At 44.1% G+C, this 15,105-nt stretch overlaps 1 protein-coding gene across 1 annotated transcript; it reads right to left on the minus strand.

The window, feature by feature from the left end:
- Positions 1-250: 250 nt before the first annotated feature.
- Positions 251-14,396, minus strand: LOC118358347 (rabphilin-3A-like). Its single transcript, XM_035736074.2, has 15 exons — positions 14,274-14,396; positions 13,924-14,053; positions 13,653-13,736; positions 12,963-13,137; positions 11,472-11,657; positions 11,160-11,342; positions 5,560-5,639; positions 5,324-5,398; positions 4,946-5,055; positions 4,643-4,769; positions 4,486-4,542; positions 4,152-4,306; positions 3,828-3,909; positions 3,545-3,641; positions 251-3,438 (listed from the first exon to the last, which is right to left on the minus strand). Exons 1-15 carry the CDS (start codon positions 14,300-14,302, stop codon positions 3,308-3,310), a joined length of 1,701 nt encoding a protein of 566 aa, XP_035591967.2. The 5' UTR covers positions 14,303-14,396; the 3' UTR covers positions 251-3,307.
- Positions 14,397-15,105: the final 709 nt, after the last annotated feature.

Here is a 15,105-nt window from a genome sequence, read left to right on the forward strand (position 1 = left end):
TACCGCTCCATTAATTCCATTTGAGCCCATCCTCCTATAGCTCCTCCCACCAGCCGCCTCTGGTCTGCATGTAACAACGTTATCACTCGGATTCCAAATCCTTTTCTTCACATGGTAAAAAGTAGGGTAAACAATTTGTGACCTGATGCAAAAGAAAAATTGACAAGCAAGTAGCATCAACACCACAAAGAAACACAATCTACTTATTATCACGCCACAAAGACCATAGACAGTACACAAGATAATGATCTCAAGTTTGTCCATTTCAGATAGCTTTTATTGATCTGTGTAAACCTAACTCCTTGTAAAATCTTTACATGCAAATTCATTTGCAAACATACATAGATATTTAAATGTATTTTCTCTCCAGTGCATGCACTACTTATTTACAGTTACATAAATAAAACCAACAAATAATTTCATCAAATACTGTAGGCAGAAAAAAATAGAGAACAGTTGTGTCCTCTTTAGGTTTAGAGATACTTACTATCTAGAAGAGAAAATAGAAACTAATGAAGGTTAAAGACCACTGAACTGGTTCCAGAACAGAACAGGTAGGCTACAGTAGTACTGTAGAACCAGTGAAAATCAAGTGCATACGCAACAAAATAATGTTGAAATTGTGGCCACTGGTGGACAACAAGACAACACAGTTCAGACAGGCTCTCATTACTGCGTGAGCCCCTGGTTTTACCCATCAAAGGAGGAGACCGAGCACTTGGTGAAAAGGCATCACTCTATGGATGAGATTCATCTCCATTAATATTCTGCCTTCAGGAACTAGTCGGTGAGATCCATTTATTAATGTGCCCACTGAGTGTTATCTGAGCTCTGGGTACAGGGTCCTAGCTGTGCTCTCATCCCTGTCACATTACCAAGCTGAGGATGCTCCGAAGAGAGGCTAAAGTAGCCTGTCACATCAACTCATTTATAATCCATTGTAAACCAAATGATAACAGCAATAGTCCTAATATTCATGCAGCATAAATTCATGTATGTTGCGGTGGCCTCAGTGTTTTAAAAAAGCATTTGGAACAATGTTAAGGGTTGGAGACGTAAACCATCAAATTACAATAGAATTTGTATCTTAAAAAGTCTATGTATATATCATGAACCACAAGACGTCTCATGCATAGGGGTTTTTGAGAAACTTGCAAACAGTTGTATAAATTGAGGTCATTCCATTGTATAAGGTGTGCTTTGCTTGAATTGCGGTAATTGGTCAACAGCCACACGCCAAAGCTTTGAGTGATTGGTGCAGCAGAAAAGGATGGGGCAGGAAGGGAGGGGCCCAGTGTGGGTAAAAGGGGTGGGGGTGTGTGACTGCTCCAGGCACAGAAAACACAGGGGTCACAAGCACAGTGCATGCAAGTTAAGCAGCACATTCTCTTACGACAGCCTTACATTGTCTTATTTAGTATGTCTAAGGTGGAGCAGGCTTTAAGTGTCAGTGAAAAATCTGATAATGTGCATTCAATGTAAAAATTGTCAGTCAGTAGACAACCTCTGTAAGCTGTCATTGTAAACCATGTGCAATAGGGAAGTACACACCTGTCATAGTAGGCATCTCATTACTAGCCAGGGAATTTTTTTTCTTCCTGTCTCCTCTCTCCCTTCACCGTAAACAAAGACCTGAACCAGATGGTCAACTTTTCAGAGCAAACATTCTCATAAAAAAATAATAATAATTTGAACTCAACCTGGTCTCAGAGCATTTTGTATTTTCTTTACGTAAATCTGAGACACTCCATTCAGTATGATATGGTACGTGTTGTATGGTATATATTCATTTGTGGTTTTCCATCTCCCATTTCGAATGATATGTTAAAGATTACAACTCTTATTATATGTTACGAATTTGCAAAATGCATAATATATTATGAATTTGCAAAACGTATGATATGTAAAAAATTCTAGCTAGGTGGCTAGGTGGATAACATTAGCTAGCTGGCTAACGTTAGCTAGGCTAGGGGTTAAGGTTAAGGTTAAGTGTAGGAGTTAGGTTAAAGGGTTAAGGTTAGGGTTAACTAAAAGGGTTAGGGGAAGGGTTAGCTAGCATGCTAAGTAGTTGCAAAATAGCTAAAAAGTACTAAGTAGTAGAAAAGTTGCTAATTAGCTCAAATGTAAAAGTTGTCATTGATGAGATTCAAACTTGCAACCTTTGGTTTGCTAGGCATTTGCAGTATACGCTGACCCACCCCACTCTACCTTAAGTAACCATCTGTCTTATGTAACCATACCAAACGTAACATATCATGCTAATTTGAGTGTCCTGGATTTACATGTACTATGTTAAGTCTAGTCAATGAGACCAGGGTGCTATAAACAGGACTCAAATAAGGACTAAAAGTGAACACTTGACAGAAATTGAGTACATTTTGTTTTCCAGCAGGAGTGCAATCATTCAAAATCTTTAAACTGATATTGAAATTAATAAATATGAGTTACTTAAATTGCCTATTAATTTTAGTATGTAATACATTCAAAAACAAAGAAATATACTCTCCAAACTAAATGTCATTGAATTGATTTGTGAATCATGCCCTTTTTCATAGTCCAGAATATGTTTATCCTCAATTTCAGAAGATCAGCAGCATGTGAAACATCTTCATGAGAATGCCATAATATTAATTAGATATCATTAAATAAACAGCTGTGTGTCCTCAGAGTGTTTTCATGTGGTTTTCCGTTCTCATACAAGTGGTAATAATACCGTATGGTGTCATTTTACCAGAAATGAAGGATTACAACCTGCCAGTCTAATGAACTTCATAGTTCAATGGGTGCTGCAGATGTTATCCCACATAGAATGCCATAACATATTGCTTCGTCGTCCTTTGTGCTAGTGCATTTCAAATGGATTTTTATTTAGTTTGGGATGTGTCAAGTTCAATAACACCTTCAACAGGCATGATAGTCTCAATGCAACTGTATACTGCAATGTCAAACATTAACATAATTTTTTGCCTTAAATTGTTGATTTTTAAAGGATGATTTTAAAGTATACCATGTTTTTCCTCTTGGGGAGTCCACTTGGTAGATAAGTCTCAGTAAAGGGGGAGAAATAGGAGAAGGGAATATCACACCTGGGAAACAGGGGAGGATGGAAAGGGTGCATGTGGTGGGTTGGGTTGAGGGCATGAAAGAATGACGACAGCCAGACAGGATGACTACCGGTAAGTACAATAATACTAAAACTAAAATGAAGGTTCTTGGGGAGGTGTGGAGGGAGGTTAGACAGGGTAATGTGAGAGAGGAGAGGGGGCTGAGTGTAGAGAGAGAGGACTTAGCTCATGCAAGGTGGGGGTTAGTTGCTGTTGACAGGATTCTCATTCAACAGGGTGTGCCAGCGCTCTATCTTCTTGTCCTTGTTCTTCAGGCACTCATACCAGTGCTTCAGCTGCTCCCCTTTGGCTGTGATGCCCAACTGGCACCCACCTATAGCAGACCAGCAGATAGGGAGGGGAGGGTGAGAGGACTGGCACAACATGGAACAATTCAACGAGTTCTAGTAGATCTCGAATGCATCTCCTATGGATCTTACCGATGTAATCGTTGGATTTCCCAATGTCGTAGTCCCACACTGAGATGTCCAGGGTCTTCTTAGCCAGGTCGCTGTGCTTGATGTCATAGCTAAATTCCTGTAACACAACAAGTGAGAAGTCATCCCCCTCACGATCTCCAATAAATGGAATTTAAATCAGTACACAAATCAATATATTGAGGTATTGACAGACATTTAATATTAAAAGCACAAACAAAGTACTGCTGTCAGATGGTTACTTCTGTCTTGTATTATTATTGCAAGACACCAACAGGGAACTGACCTCGTTGTACTCTGGGTTCAGGGTTTTCTTCTTGATATTTGTTTTGTTCTTGGCCTTCTTCCCCATATCAGGTTTCAGGCATCTAAACACATCACAAACAAGACAAGCATATTTTGATGTTGTCATCCTGCATTTGGGGATAGGAAGTACATTGCAAAACAGATGTATTCTACTGTGCAAATGAATAACTTTGACATAATTCAATTTGTTTTGATATTTGAGAGAAAAGTGAATACTTCATCATGTAAACACTGGAAAAGTGTTAGAGAAGAATGTGTGTTTGTAATCACTCCTAATAGCAATCACAGTGAAACAGACACGGACATTTCGACAAATGGGTCAGAGTATCCATTGGCGTCCATGGAGGCCAGGTGAACGCAGCGCACTACACCCACAAGCAGGCGGTTCTGCTGGGTGCTGTACACGAGGGAGATAAGGATACGACCACGCTCCTCCACATCTCCACCATCCTTTCCACCCTGGAGAGAGCGGGGTGGAGTGAGATTGGGAGGTTAGAGATAAAGAGAAAACAGGGAGTGAAAGATGGGTAAGAGAGAATGGAAGACTGTCATTATATATCATATCATGAAGACATGATTTGTATGAGGACACGTAGCGGTAGTCCACTTGCCCACGCATGCTGGTCATACACCAATACCTCATCCTCATAGAGCGAAATGCCTCGAGCCCCTCCAGCTGTTGCGGTCTTCTTTGTCTGTGGAAGGATATGGATGTGGGTGGTCCAATCAGACATTGAAACAAATGGGACTCTTACTGTATATTTAATGTGTGAAGCAGGATGATATACTACTTACAGGGGCAACTCTCTCCAGACACACGTTGAAGTTTTTCTTCTGGTTGATCTTCAGTTTCTTCAGTGCAACGCGAGTTTCTCCGATAAACTCATTATGTCCAAACTTGTCCTCATCACAGACAGAGATCCTGCATCAACCCATACAGGACATCAATAATATTGGATCATAACATCCAAAGTAAAACAATTCAGCCCTTAGATATAACCATGTCAACAAATGGAGACAACAAGACAGGAATGTGGTTTAGTGTTGTCTTGATGTTTAGTGAACCCTGTGTTTTGTTTCTCTGCTTCCAGTATCCACCTGAGAGTCTTGCGCTGCATGTCCTCATCTGTGAGTCCGTGGTAGACCAGGGTCTCGTTCCATGCTGGGTTACGGGTGTTTCTCAGGGTTTTGGTGCGTAACTTGGTGGACTGCAGCACATGAGAGTAGATACAAGAGATCAAGATAAGGAACTTGACTTCAGCACTTATATCTGAGGCTGGATAGAGGCAATGGAGCTTCGTATGTAGTACATTGGATAATCTTTATGCCACAAGGTGGCAAGCTTGAGCTAATGGCGTGTATCATAGCATCACAGACATCATTCTCAGATTTTTCTGAATCATGACACATGCCATAATAAATACACAAGCATATGTTAACCCCCAGATAGAAAATAAGGGAAGTGAATTCCATCACCTTACTGGCCCCTGGCAGCAGATGCAGTTTGACATATGGATCAGCCAGTCCATTGGAGTCCATGGGCTTCAGTCCCTGAGGGGAAGACAAGACAACACATACTCTTTATGTCACCAGACAGAACAGAAGGGACAAGAAGTCCCTGTAAATTTGAACTACTGCGGCAGCATCTTTTAAACACAGGCCACTTCAGTGTAATTGTCTCAGGGTGAGTAAATGAGTGCAATAGGTGGTACCTTGGCTTTAAGGATGCTGCAGTGGAGACTGTTGTTCTCCTGCTCATAAAGCAAGCTGAACTCCAGCGCGCCAAGAGTGGCTGAAAAACATCCAGGGCAGTCATTAGATCAGATAACAGACAGGGTGTCTACTCTGACTGCACTGGAACATAGACACTAGCAGTACATCTAAGACAAAAGGCACTGAGTTGTAAGGAGAGTCTAGACTAGGAAAGATTCTCAAAGTATCAGAAAACATTGAGACTGCCGGCAGTAATAGAGACATGAGCTTCACGCCAGAGGGCAGACAAAAGAACAGGAGATCAAGCAGTGAACTGATAAAGGAGGGAGAAATGCATAATCCAACAGTGAATCTGCAGCCTAAATGGTCTGTAAACAGATTAAATACGTTATGCATCCGTCCACATATGAATAGAACATTCCATTAAAAAGCAGCAAAATATTACTGTAATATCAAGGACACTAAAAATCACAAAGGAACACATTCAGGAAAATAATGTTCTAGTTAAAAAACAGAAATACCCCAATTCAAACAGAATATGAAACATGTAAATAAAATGGATTGATAAGAGTAAAAAGTACTGGACATTCAGCTACAGAGCAGTTGAATGGGAGTCTTTACATAGATGTTAAGGGAGGACAAAACTGTGATGATACTGATAATCAATAGGTTTAAATCTATCATCCCTTCATTTAAAACAGTAAACCCCGAACAGCTCCAAACCACCACCACATTGTAACGGTTGGAAGGCTAGCTTTTAAAACCTGCAACTCCAGTAGTCCAGTGCACTGAAATCTCTCTAACTCCTACCAGCCCTTACACATCCCGAGCTAATACAATTTCAAATGGCTGGAAAACATTAAGAGTACAGACAGACAACTGAAAATGCACAAATGTAATTTGTATGATATAATGCCATCTCCAGTAACTACAGTGCCTTGATACAGCCACCACCATGGTTGTAAATATGAAGAGTGGTATTCAGTGATGTGTTGTGTTGGATTTGCCCCAAACATAATGCTTTGTATTAAGGACATCAAGTTAATTTCATTGCCACATTTTTTGCAGTTTTACTTTAGAGCCTTATTGCAAACAAGATGCATGTTTTGGAATATGTTTTATTATGTACAGGCTTCCTTCTTTTCACTTTGTCATTTAGGTTAGTATTAGAACTCGATTCTATAAAGATCCCTTCAAGTTCCTTAAAAGTCTCTTCACAAAGGAAAAAAGTGGAGCTCTAAAAACAACAAAGAAAGACCTAGAGGAGCACCTGAGAACAACAAACTTTGACTCAAAGCGACATGAACATCTGGCCATCCCATCAGATATCCCACCTATTGAACCCCCGGAACATCACATTGAGACCAGCCCTCCGACATGGAAAGAGGTGGAAAACACAGTTCGACAGGCAAGAACAGCATCAGCCCTGGGGCCAAATGGAGTCCCGTACAAAGTGTATAAGAACGCACCAGACGTCCTGAGGTTCCTCTGGAGGCTTATGAGAACAGCTTGGCAGAAGAAGATAATACCCAAAGTGTGGCGTAGGGCAGGCGGGGTCCTGATCCCTAAGGAGAAGGATGCAGTGAACATCAGCCAATTCCGCCCAATCTCCTTACTGAATGTCGAGGGTAAAATCTTCTTTAGGGTCATTGCCCAGAGGATGGCCGAGTACCTGCAAAGGAATGCGTACGTCGATACATCTGTACAGAAGGCAGGAATATCAGGGTTCTCTGGCTGCTTGGAACATTCCAGCATGATCTGGCACCAGATCCAAATGGCCAAGGTGGAGAAAAGGGACCTCCATGTAGTCTTCCTCGACCTCGCCAATGCATTTGGCTCTGTGCCCCATGAACTCCTGTGGTCTGCCTTCAGATTTTTCCACATACCGGACACCATTACAAACCTGGTGAAGTCGTACTTCCAGGATCTGCAGTTCTGCTTCACCACCTCATGGCAGTGCCTGAATGTAGGTATAATGGCGGGATGTACCATTTCTCCGTTGGCATTCACAATGGCAATGGAGGTTATCATCAGATCCTCAAAATGGGTTGTTGGTGGACAGCGAGTCGACTCTGGTTTCCGCCTCCCTCCACTCAGAGCCTACATGGACGACATTACAACATTGACCACCACTGTCCCATGCACCAGGAGACTGCTCAGAAAACTCGAGGAGAACATCAGCTGGGCCCGTATGAAGATTAAACCATCCAAGTCACGCAGCATCTCGATTGTGAAGGGAGTACTCTCTGACCTGAAATTCTTCATCGGAGATGACCAAATCCCAACAGTGTCTGAGCAGCCGGTAAAAAGCCTTGGAAGGTGGTATGATGCAAGCCTGAAGGATAAAGACCAGGTGCAACAGCTGCACAAAGACATCAGTAGTAGCCTACAGTCCATCGACAACACCCAGCTACCTGGAAAGTTAAAGGCCTGGTGTCTGCAGTTTGGTCTCCTGCCCCGGGTGTTGTGGCCCTTAGCACTGTATGAGGTTCCAATCTCAACAGTGGAGAAGATGGAAAGAGGAGTCACAGGCTACTTAAAGAAGTGGCTCGGAGTTCCACGATGCCTTACCACCATAGGCCTCTATGGCGATGGTGTCCTCAAGCTGCCCCTCACCAGTCTAACAGAGGAATTCAAGTGTGCAAAAACCAGGCTCCAGATGACACTGAATGAATCTCAAGACCCAGTGGTGAGCAACAACGCGCCGACCTTGGCAACTGGGCGCAAATGGAGGCCAGGAAAAGCAGTCCAGGAGGCAACAGCAGCCCTCAGACATGCTGACATTGTGGGTCATGTTCAGCAAGGGAGAGGAGGCCTTGGGCTAACTAGCCGTGCTGCTTGGAGTAAGGCCACTGCACCAGAGCGGCGGAAGATGGTAGTGCAGGAAGTACGCCATCAGGAGGAGGCTGCAAGGTGGGCCAAGGCAGTCTCTCTTGCCAAACAGGGACAGTGGACTCGATGGGACAGTGTGGAGAAGAGGAAGATCAGCTGGAAGGATCTGTGGGCCATGGAAGCGATGCGGTTGAGCTTTTCCATCAGAGCAACATATGACGTCCTTCCAACACCAGTTAATCTTCACCAATGGTATGGTGAAGATCCGGACTGTGCCCTCTGTTCCATGCCAGCCAACCTCAGGCACATTCTCACAGGGTGTAAAACAAGCCTCACCCAAGGACGCTACACTTGGCGTCACAACCAAGTCCTTAAAAACCTTGCGTCCGCCCTGGAGGACAAGCGAGCTGCCACCAACTCCCTACCACCCACAGCAGCATCACACTCCTTACGGACAAACTTTGTCCGCGAAGGGGCTAAACCACCGAAGAGCGGCTCTACACCATTAGAGCGAGACCAGCTGCGCTTGGCCCGCGACTGGAAAATGCTAGCTGACATTGGCCGGCAACTTGTGTTTCCTCCGGAGATCGCAACCACCACCCTAAGACCTGACATGGTGCTCTGGTCCCGTTCACTCAATAAGGTCTTCATCATTGAGCTCACAGTACCCTGGGAAAACTCAGTAGATGAGGCTTATGAGCGAAAACATCTGCGCTATGCTGATCTAGCTGCCGAAGCACGGCATCATGGCTGGAACACAGAAGTCCGACCAGTGGAGGTGGGCTGCAGAGGTTTTGTGGCAACATCTACAATCAGACTGCTTAGAGACCTGGGAATTAAGGGCCAGAGCCAGCGTTCGGCAATCAAAGCTGTATCAGAGGCGGCAGAAGGCAGCAGTCAGTGGCTCTGGATGAAGAGGAAAGACCCCAGCTGGGCCCCGAAGTGAGAGGGCCAGGAGGTATGCGGTCATCAATGCTTGACTCAGGGAGGAGGACGCCCCTGCCATGCATAGTCCCATGGGATGTTGGCTAACAACAACAAGGCAACTCCTATGACTAATTGGGAATGGGACGCAAGCGTAGGATTGATCACCCTGTCGCTGGCCGCCTTTGGGGAGGGTGTATAGTGTGAAAGGCCGAAACACCCTAGGAACCAAAGGTACACTACTGACGATGCGCTCCCCAAATTTCACCACGCTCACTGTTCATTAACTCTTGGAAGTGCTTGCACAAAGGATAGTAACATCTCATCCTGTGTTCTTGGAATCTTTATTTGTTAGTATTGTGGTATAACTACAATGTTGTTGATCCATCCTCAGTTTTCCTGTCACAGCCATTAAACTTTGTAACTGTTTTAAAGTCACCATTGGCCTCATAGTGAAATCTCTGATTGGTTTCCTTCCTCTTCGGCAACTGAGTTAGGAAGGAAGCCTTCATCTTTGTAGTGACTGGGTGTATTGATACACCATCCAAAGTGTAATTAATAACTTCACCATGCTGAAAAGGGTATTCACTGTCTGCTTTTTTATTTTTACCCATCTACCAATAGGTGCCCTTCTAATCGAGGCATTGGAAAACCTCCCTGGTCTTTGTGGTTGAATCTGTGTTTGAAATTCACTGCTCAACTGAGAGACCTTACATATTATTGTATGAGTAGGGTACAGAGAAAAGGTAGTCATTCAAAAATCATGTTAAACACTATTATTGCAGACAGAGTCCATGGTACTTATTATATGATTTGTTAAGTAAATGTTTACTTATTTAGGCTTGCCATAACAATGGGGTTGAATACTTATTGAGTCAAGACATTTCAGCTCTTCCTTTTTTAAAATATATATATATTTTTTTTTTAAACTGACATTATTGAGTATTGCGTAGATCAATGACACAAAATCTCAATGTAATCCAATTTAAATTCAGGCTGTAACATATCAAAATGTAAAAAGTCAAGGGGTGTGAATACTTCTGAAGGCACTGTAGATGCAAACTAATGATACATACAGCATACAGAACCAGGACATCTGAGTAACTGATCCTGCACAACAGGACCTGACTGTCCTAGCACTGCCCACTCCATAGATAACTACAACCAATGAAGCCTCCGCTATTTCTGCCATTTCTGCCGTAACATTTGGGAACTAATCAAACACAAGGGAAATATAGATCCCGTCAGAGCTCTTTTATCACAAATACTGGGTTCTGTGCTAAATTCCCAGACCTCAAAGTAAATTAAAGCCCCATCCCCCAGGGAGAGAGGAAAGGCTATTCACCGCTAGAGGGATGGAACATGACGTACGGCTGGCATGACACGATTCCCATCACTCAAGGGAGACATTTAAAAAAAATGGTTCCATTACAGTTTCTCATTACAGACTCACTATTGACTCGTTTTACATCCTCTTATACTTTACTTCCAAGATATTGATTCACATGCTTGGATAATATATGGTGGGTATCGTATATCATCTCCAATAGAGCTCCATCAGTTCTACTAGAAGGATACACGTTGGCTGCTAGTATTATTAGATTATTCATATGCTACAAAGACCACCGAATCAAAAGAGTAAGAGATCAAACATGGAGATGTTACAACAGACTGGATAAAAGTGTCTGCTGAATGACTATGTAAACAAATAGAAATGCAAAGAGCAGAGTCTTTATATGTTGACTTAAAACAGCCTGGAATACGTGGAGAGAGATCGCTGAAGCAACAGACACAGAGCCCATGTTGTAGAGGTGTAAGTTGGAAGGACAAGATGGTCACTTACTGGCCTCATCTGAGTCACAGCTGTTTGCATCCTCCTCCTCCTCAGGCGGGGGTGCTTGTTGTCGAGCAGGAGGGGGGTTGTAGGAGGCAGGCTGTCTCTTCTCCTCCCGGATTGCAGGAGTCACTCTATCCTCCGCTGGAGCAGTGATAGTGGAGTAGCCACCTCCCTCCATCTCCAGTGGAGCTACAAGCACATACAAGGTAATGATTTGTTTTTTATGCGTTGGTCACTCATAATTCCATCCTCTATGAATGAAAAGTGTGTTTCAGTATCAAGGTCTGGTCTGGTGATGTGAGTCCAGCTTTTCCCTACCCTGCTTGGCTGATGCTGCTGGAGGGGGCCTGGAGCTCTGGACTGTAACAGCCTTCTGCAGCACCACTGGGCTGTTCTGTGCACCTCCCTCAGTGTAGCCAGAACTAGCCCCACCAGCGGCAATGCGAACCTCTCTCGGCTTATGGGCCACAGGTGGTTTGCCAGCACGCCCCTGTGCCTCTGGTCCTGCAACACACACATGAACATATAGGCACACACACACACACACTCACACGTCAGTGTATCACTGAGACTACGCTGCAGTGGAATCCATAATTCTCCCTAGTCTCTGTGAATCCTTTTGATGTTGCAGTTTTTCCAATGCACAGGCATTGACCTACATACAGTACAACAAGCAGTGGCAGGCAACCTTGATCACATCATGAAGCCTGGCTTTTTACTCTACCTTTCCCCCTTACTTTCTTTTACGAGGATATCTCACTACAATGGCAATGACACTGCTGCAAATGGGAGCAGATTGCCAGGGCACCCTGGAGGTGCCAGGCTTGCCCCAGCATGTACTTCCCACTACCTAACTGAAATCGCCCACTCCTGGATCTAGCTGTCTGGGAGGAGGTTGCAGTGCCCATGCTGTGAAACAGATCTGGGCTTTCATGGTAAGGATGAGAAATGAATAACAGAAATAAATGTTTGGAGGGACTGGAAGCCAGTGGGAGTTCACAACATCTGATGATGTTTGTCTGATGAAACTGGAGAGATGGTGCTTTGAGAGAGTGGCTATAGGGCAAGTATGGTACTCTAATGTACAGTACTGGGTCGAGGATTGGGTTAGGATGGTAGAATGATTAGGTTCTGTTGAAGTAATACTGGGGTTGACTGAATGACTCACCTGCTCCCTGCTGGCCATAACTAGGAGCGTGACTCTCCTCTGGACTTGGGAGATAGGCAGCACAGGACACTGAGTCTTTCTCACCCCTACAAACTCTTACTTCTGCTTGGTCTTCTGTAATGTTTCGTATTCATCACGGGAGGAAGCTGAGGGGAGGATGACTCATAATAATGGCTGGAGAGGAGTAAATGGAATGGGTTTTCATTCCATTCCATTTATTCCATTGCAGCCATTACTATGAGCCCCTCCTCCCCAATTAAGGTGCCACCAGCCGCCTGTGGTACATGTTCATGAATTAGGACCCCTCCTGTGTGTACATTGCCCACTGGGATACGTTGCCAACAAAAGACAAAATAGGTCTGCTAAATTTAGAAATTTGAAATCAGTCTTCATCTTCGCTAAAGAACATTGTAGATACAATTCAGGCTTTCCGTTGCTTTCTTTTTCAAGTCGTTTTAGAATGTAATATTGAGTTCAGGGCAACATAATTCCCATTTAGCTATAATTAGTTCGCTGAATCTGTTTCATTCTGCCGGCTAGTTAATGAAAACAGACCAGGTCTGTATCTACTTTGCCACTCTCACAAGCCAAGAAAGCAATCAACCTGAAACAACTCCCACAGCTCTGTCTGGCCTGGTTACCTTTGGCCTGTGCCTGTGGCAGATCACCAGCAGCCCTGGGGTCAGAGGCTGCTGGCTCCTGGGGTTCTGAGGCCCGCTGGGCGCTTGACTCTCTGGACTTGGAGATGGGCATGGGCGAGGGCAGGAACTGCTTGGGGAAGCCTTTAAAGAACCAGGCACCAGATCGCTTCCACACCTAAGAGATGATGAAGAATCTTTCATCTTTCAGATCCCCAATAGCTGATGCCATGACAACAGCTAGTCTCATGGGGTCCAAAAAGAATGGCCTGCGTCATACAAGCTTTAACACTGACACCTACAATCTTAGAAAAAAGGTGCTATCTAGAACCTAAAAGGGTTCTTCGGCTGTCCCCATAGCAAGAGCCCTATTTTGTTCCAGGTAGAACCATTTTTTGTTCCAGGTAGAACCCTTTACACAGAAAGTTCTACATGGAACCCAAAAGAGTTCTATCTGGAACCAAAAAGGGTTCTCCTATGGGGACAGCTGAAGAACCCTTTTGGAAGCCTTTTTTAGTAAGAGAGTACACTCACTGTTAATCTCCCTGATCCCTTGTCTCGCTTGAAGTAAATCGTCACTTTGTATTTTTCACCCACCATGTCTTTTAATTCACTATGACACATAGTGTAACACCACGCTATGACATATCCCTGTCATATCCCTGTCACCATGTGTTTCACAGAAACACTCACCTCTCGCTGTTCACTGCAGATCTTGCAGAGCCACACAGAGCACGGCCGGCTCCCACTCTGCACTCCACACTTGGTGCACATGTGCTACAGTAGAGGAGACACAGGTTCACAAAGAGGTCACAATGTCATAAATTACCATACCATTTCATTGCTCAGGCTCTATTGCGGCCTAACATGGTCCGTAATAGCCTATCAGAGCAAAAGCTTTAGTGCCTTTGCCTTCTAGGGATGGGCCAAAAACCAATCTTTCCAGCCCCCGTGCTGCTCATACCTTTTTGCAGTCCTCACACACCACTGAGCTGACCCCTGGCACACCCAGCTGCTCCCCACACAGCAGACAGCGGTTCACTCCGTCCCCACACACCGTCTTCTTCATGTCATCTAGACGGTTCACCAGGCGCCTGCAGCAGTTGGGACAACTCTCATTACAGCCAATTACTAGTAGAACATAAAGTTCAGTTGGATAAATGTGGTAATGATAGTCCAACTGATTGAATAATGTTGTCTGTAATTCTATCATCTTGTGCAGCATTTTTGCAGAGCTGAAAATGTAACAACACTGAGGTATGCAATGCAATGGAGCTCCAATCTATTAGCTCAGAATGTCTCTTCAGTTCTCACCCAATTCTCTCTTGCTCCATGGCCTCCATCTTCTCAGCGCGAGCGATCACACCGTTAATGATCTCCTTCTCCTCGTCAGTCAGGTCCGGAGCGCCGGGACCAGGCCTGACCTGGTTAGTCCAGTTACCCCTGACAACCACACAGGAAAACTGTCTGGGGCTGAGGCTTGCATGGTTTGCTAGTCCAGGTCAAACCCTCAGACATACAGTGTGAAATCAAATGTACATGCAAAATAACACTCAAACAGAAGAGTGGACAAATAGACAGCGGTATGCAATAGACAAATAGACAGCGGTATGCAATAGACAAATAGACAGCGGTATGCAATAGACAAATAGACAGCGGTATGCAATAGACAAATAGACAGCGGTATGCAATAGACAAATAGACAGCGGTATGCAATAGACAAATAGACAGCGGTATGCAATAGACAAATAGACAGCGGTATGCAATATACAAAGAGACGGCGGTATGCAATAGACAAAGAGACAGGGAACGTAATACAAATAATACCATAATGGCATAATGCACATTTGCACATTGTACCAACACCCCGTCATTGTGTCTGAAACATATGTGAACATACAATCATTCACGAGTGAATCTACACTTACCTATAAACATACCGTACATACACAAACACACACTATAATAGTAGATTGAAGCAGTGCAGAGGGGGGAAGATAAGAGAGATGGAGTGAGAGCTTTTCTACTTACTGTTCCTTATCACTGAGTCCCAGCCAGGGCAGAGATGAGAAGAAAACAGACAGGAGAGGAAAAAATTGATTATTTCCTGGGAAGGCATGGAAGGGTTAACAGCACCATGAAGGGT

This window comes from Oncorhynchus keta, chromosome 25 (assembly GCF_023373465.1).
Source record: "Oncorhynchus keta strain PuntledgeMale-10-30-2019 chromosome 25, Oket_V2, whole genome shotgun sequence".
Lineage (NCBI taxonomy): Eukaryota > Metazoa > Chordata > Actinopteri > Salmoniformes > Salmonidae > Oncorhynchus > Oncorhynchus keta.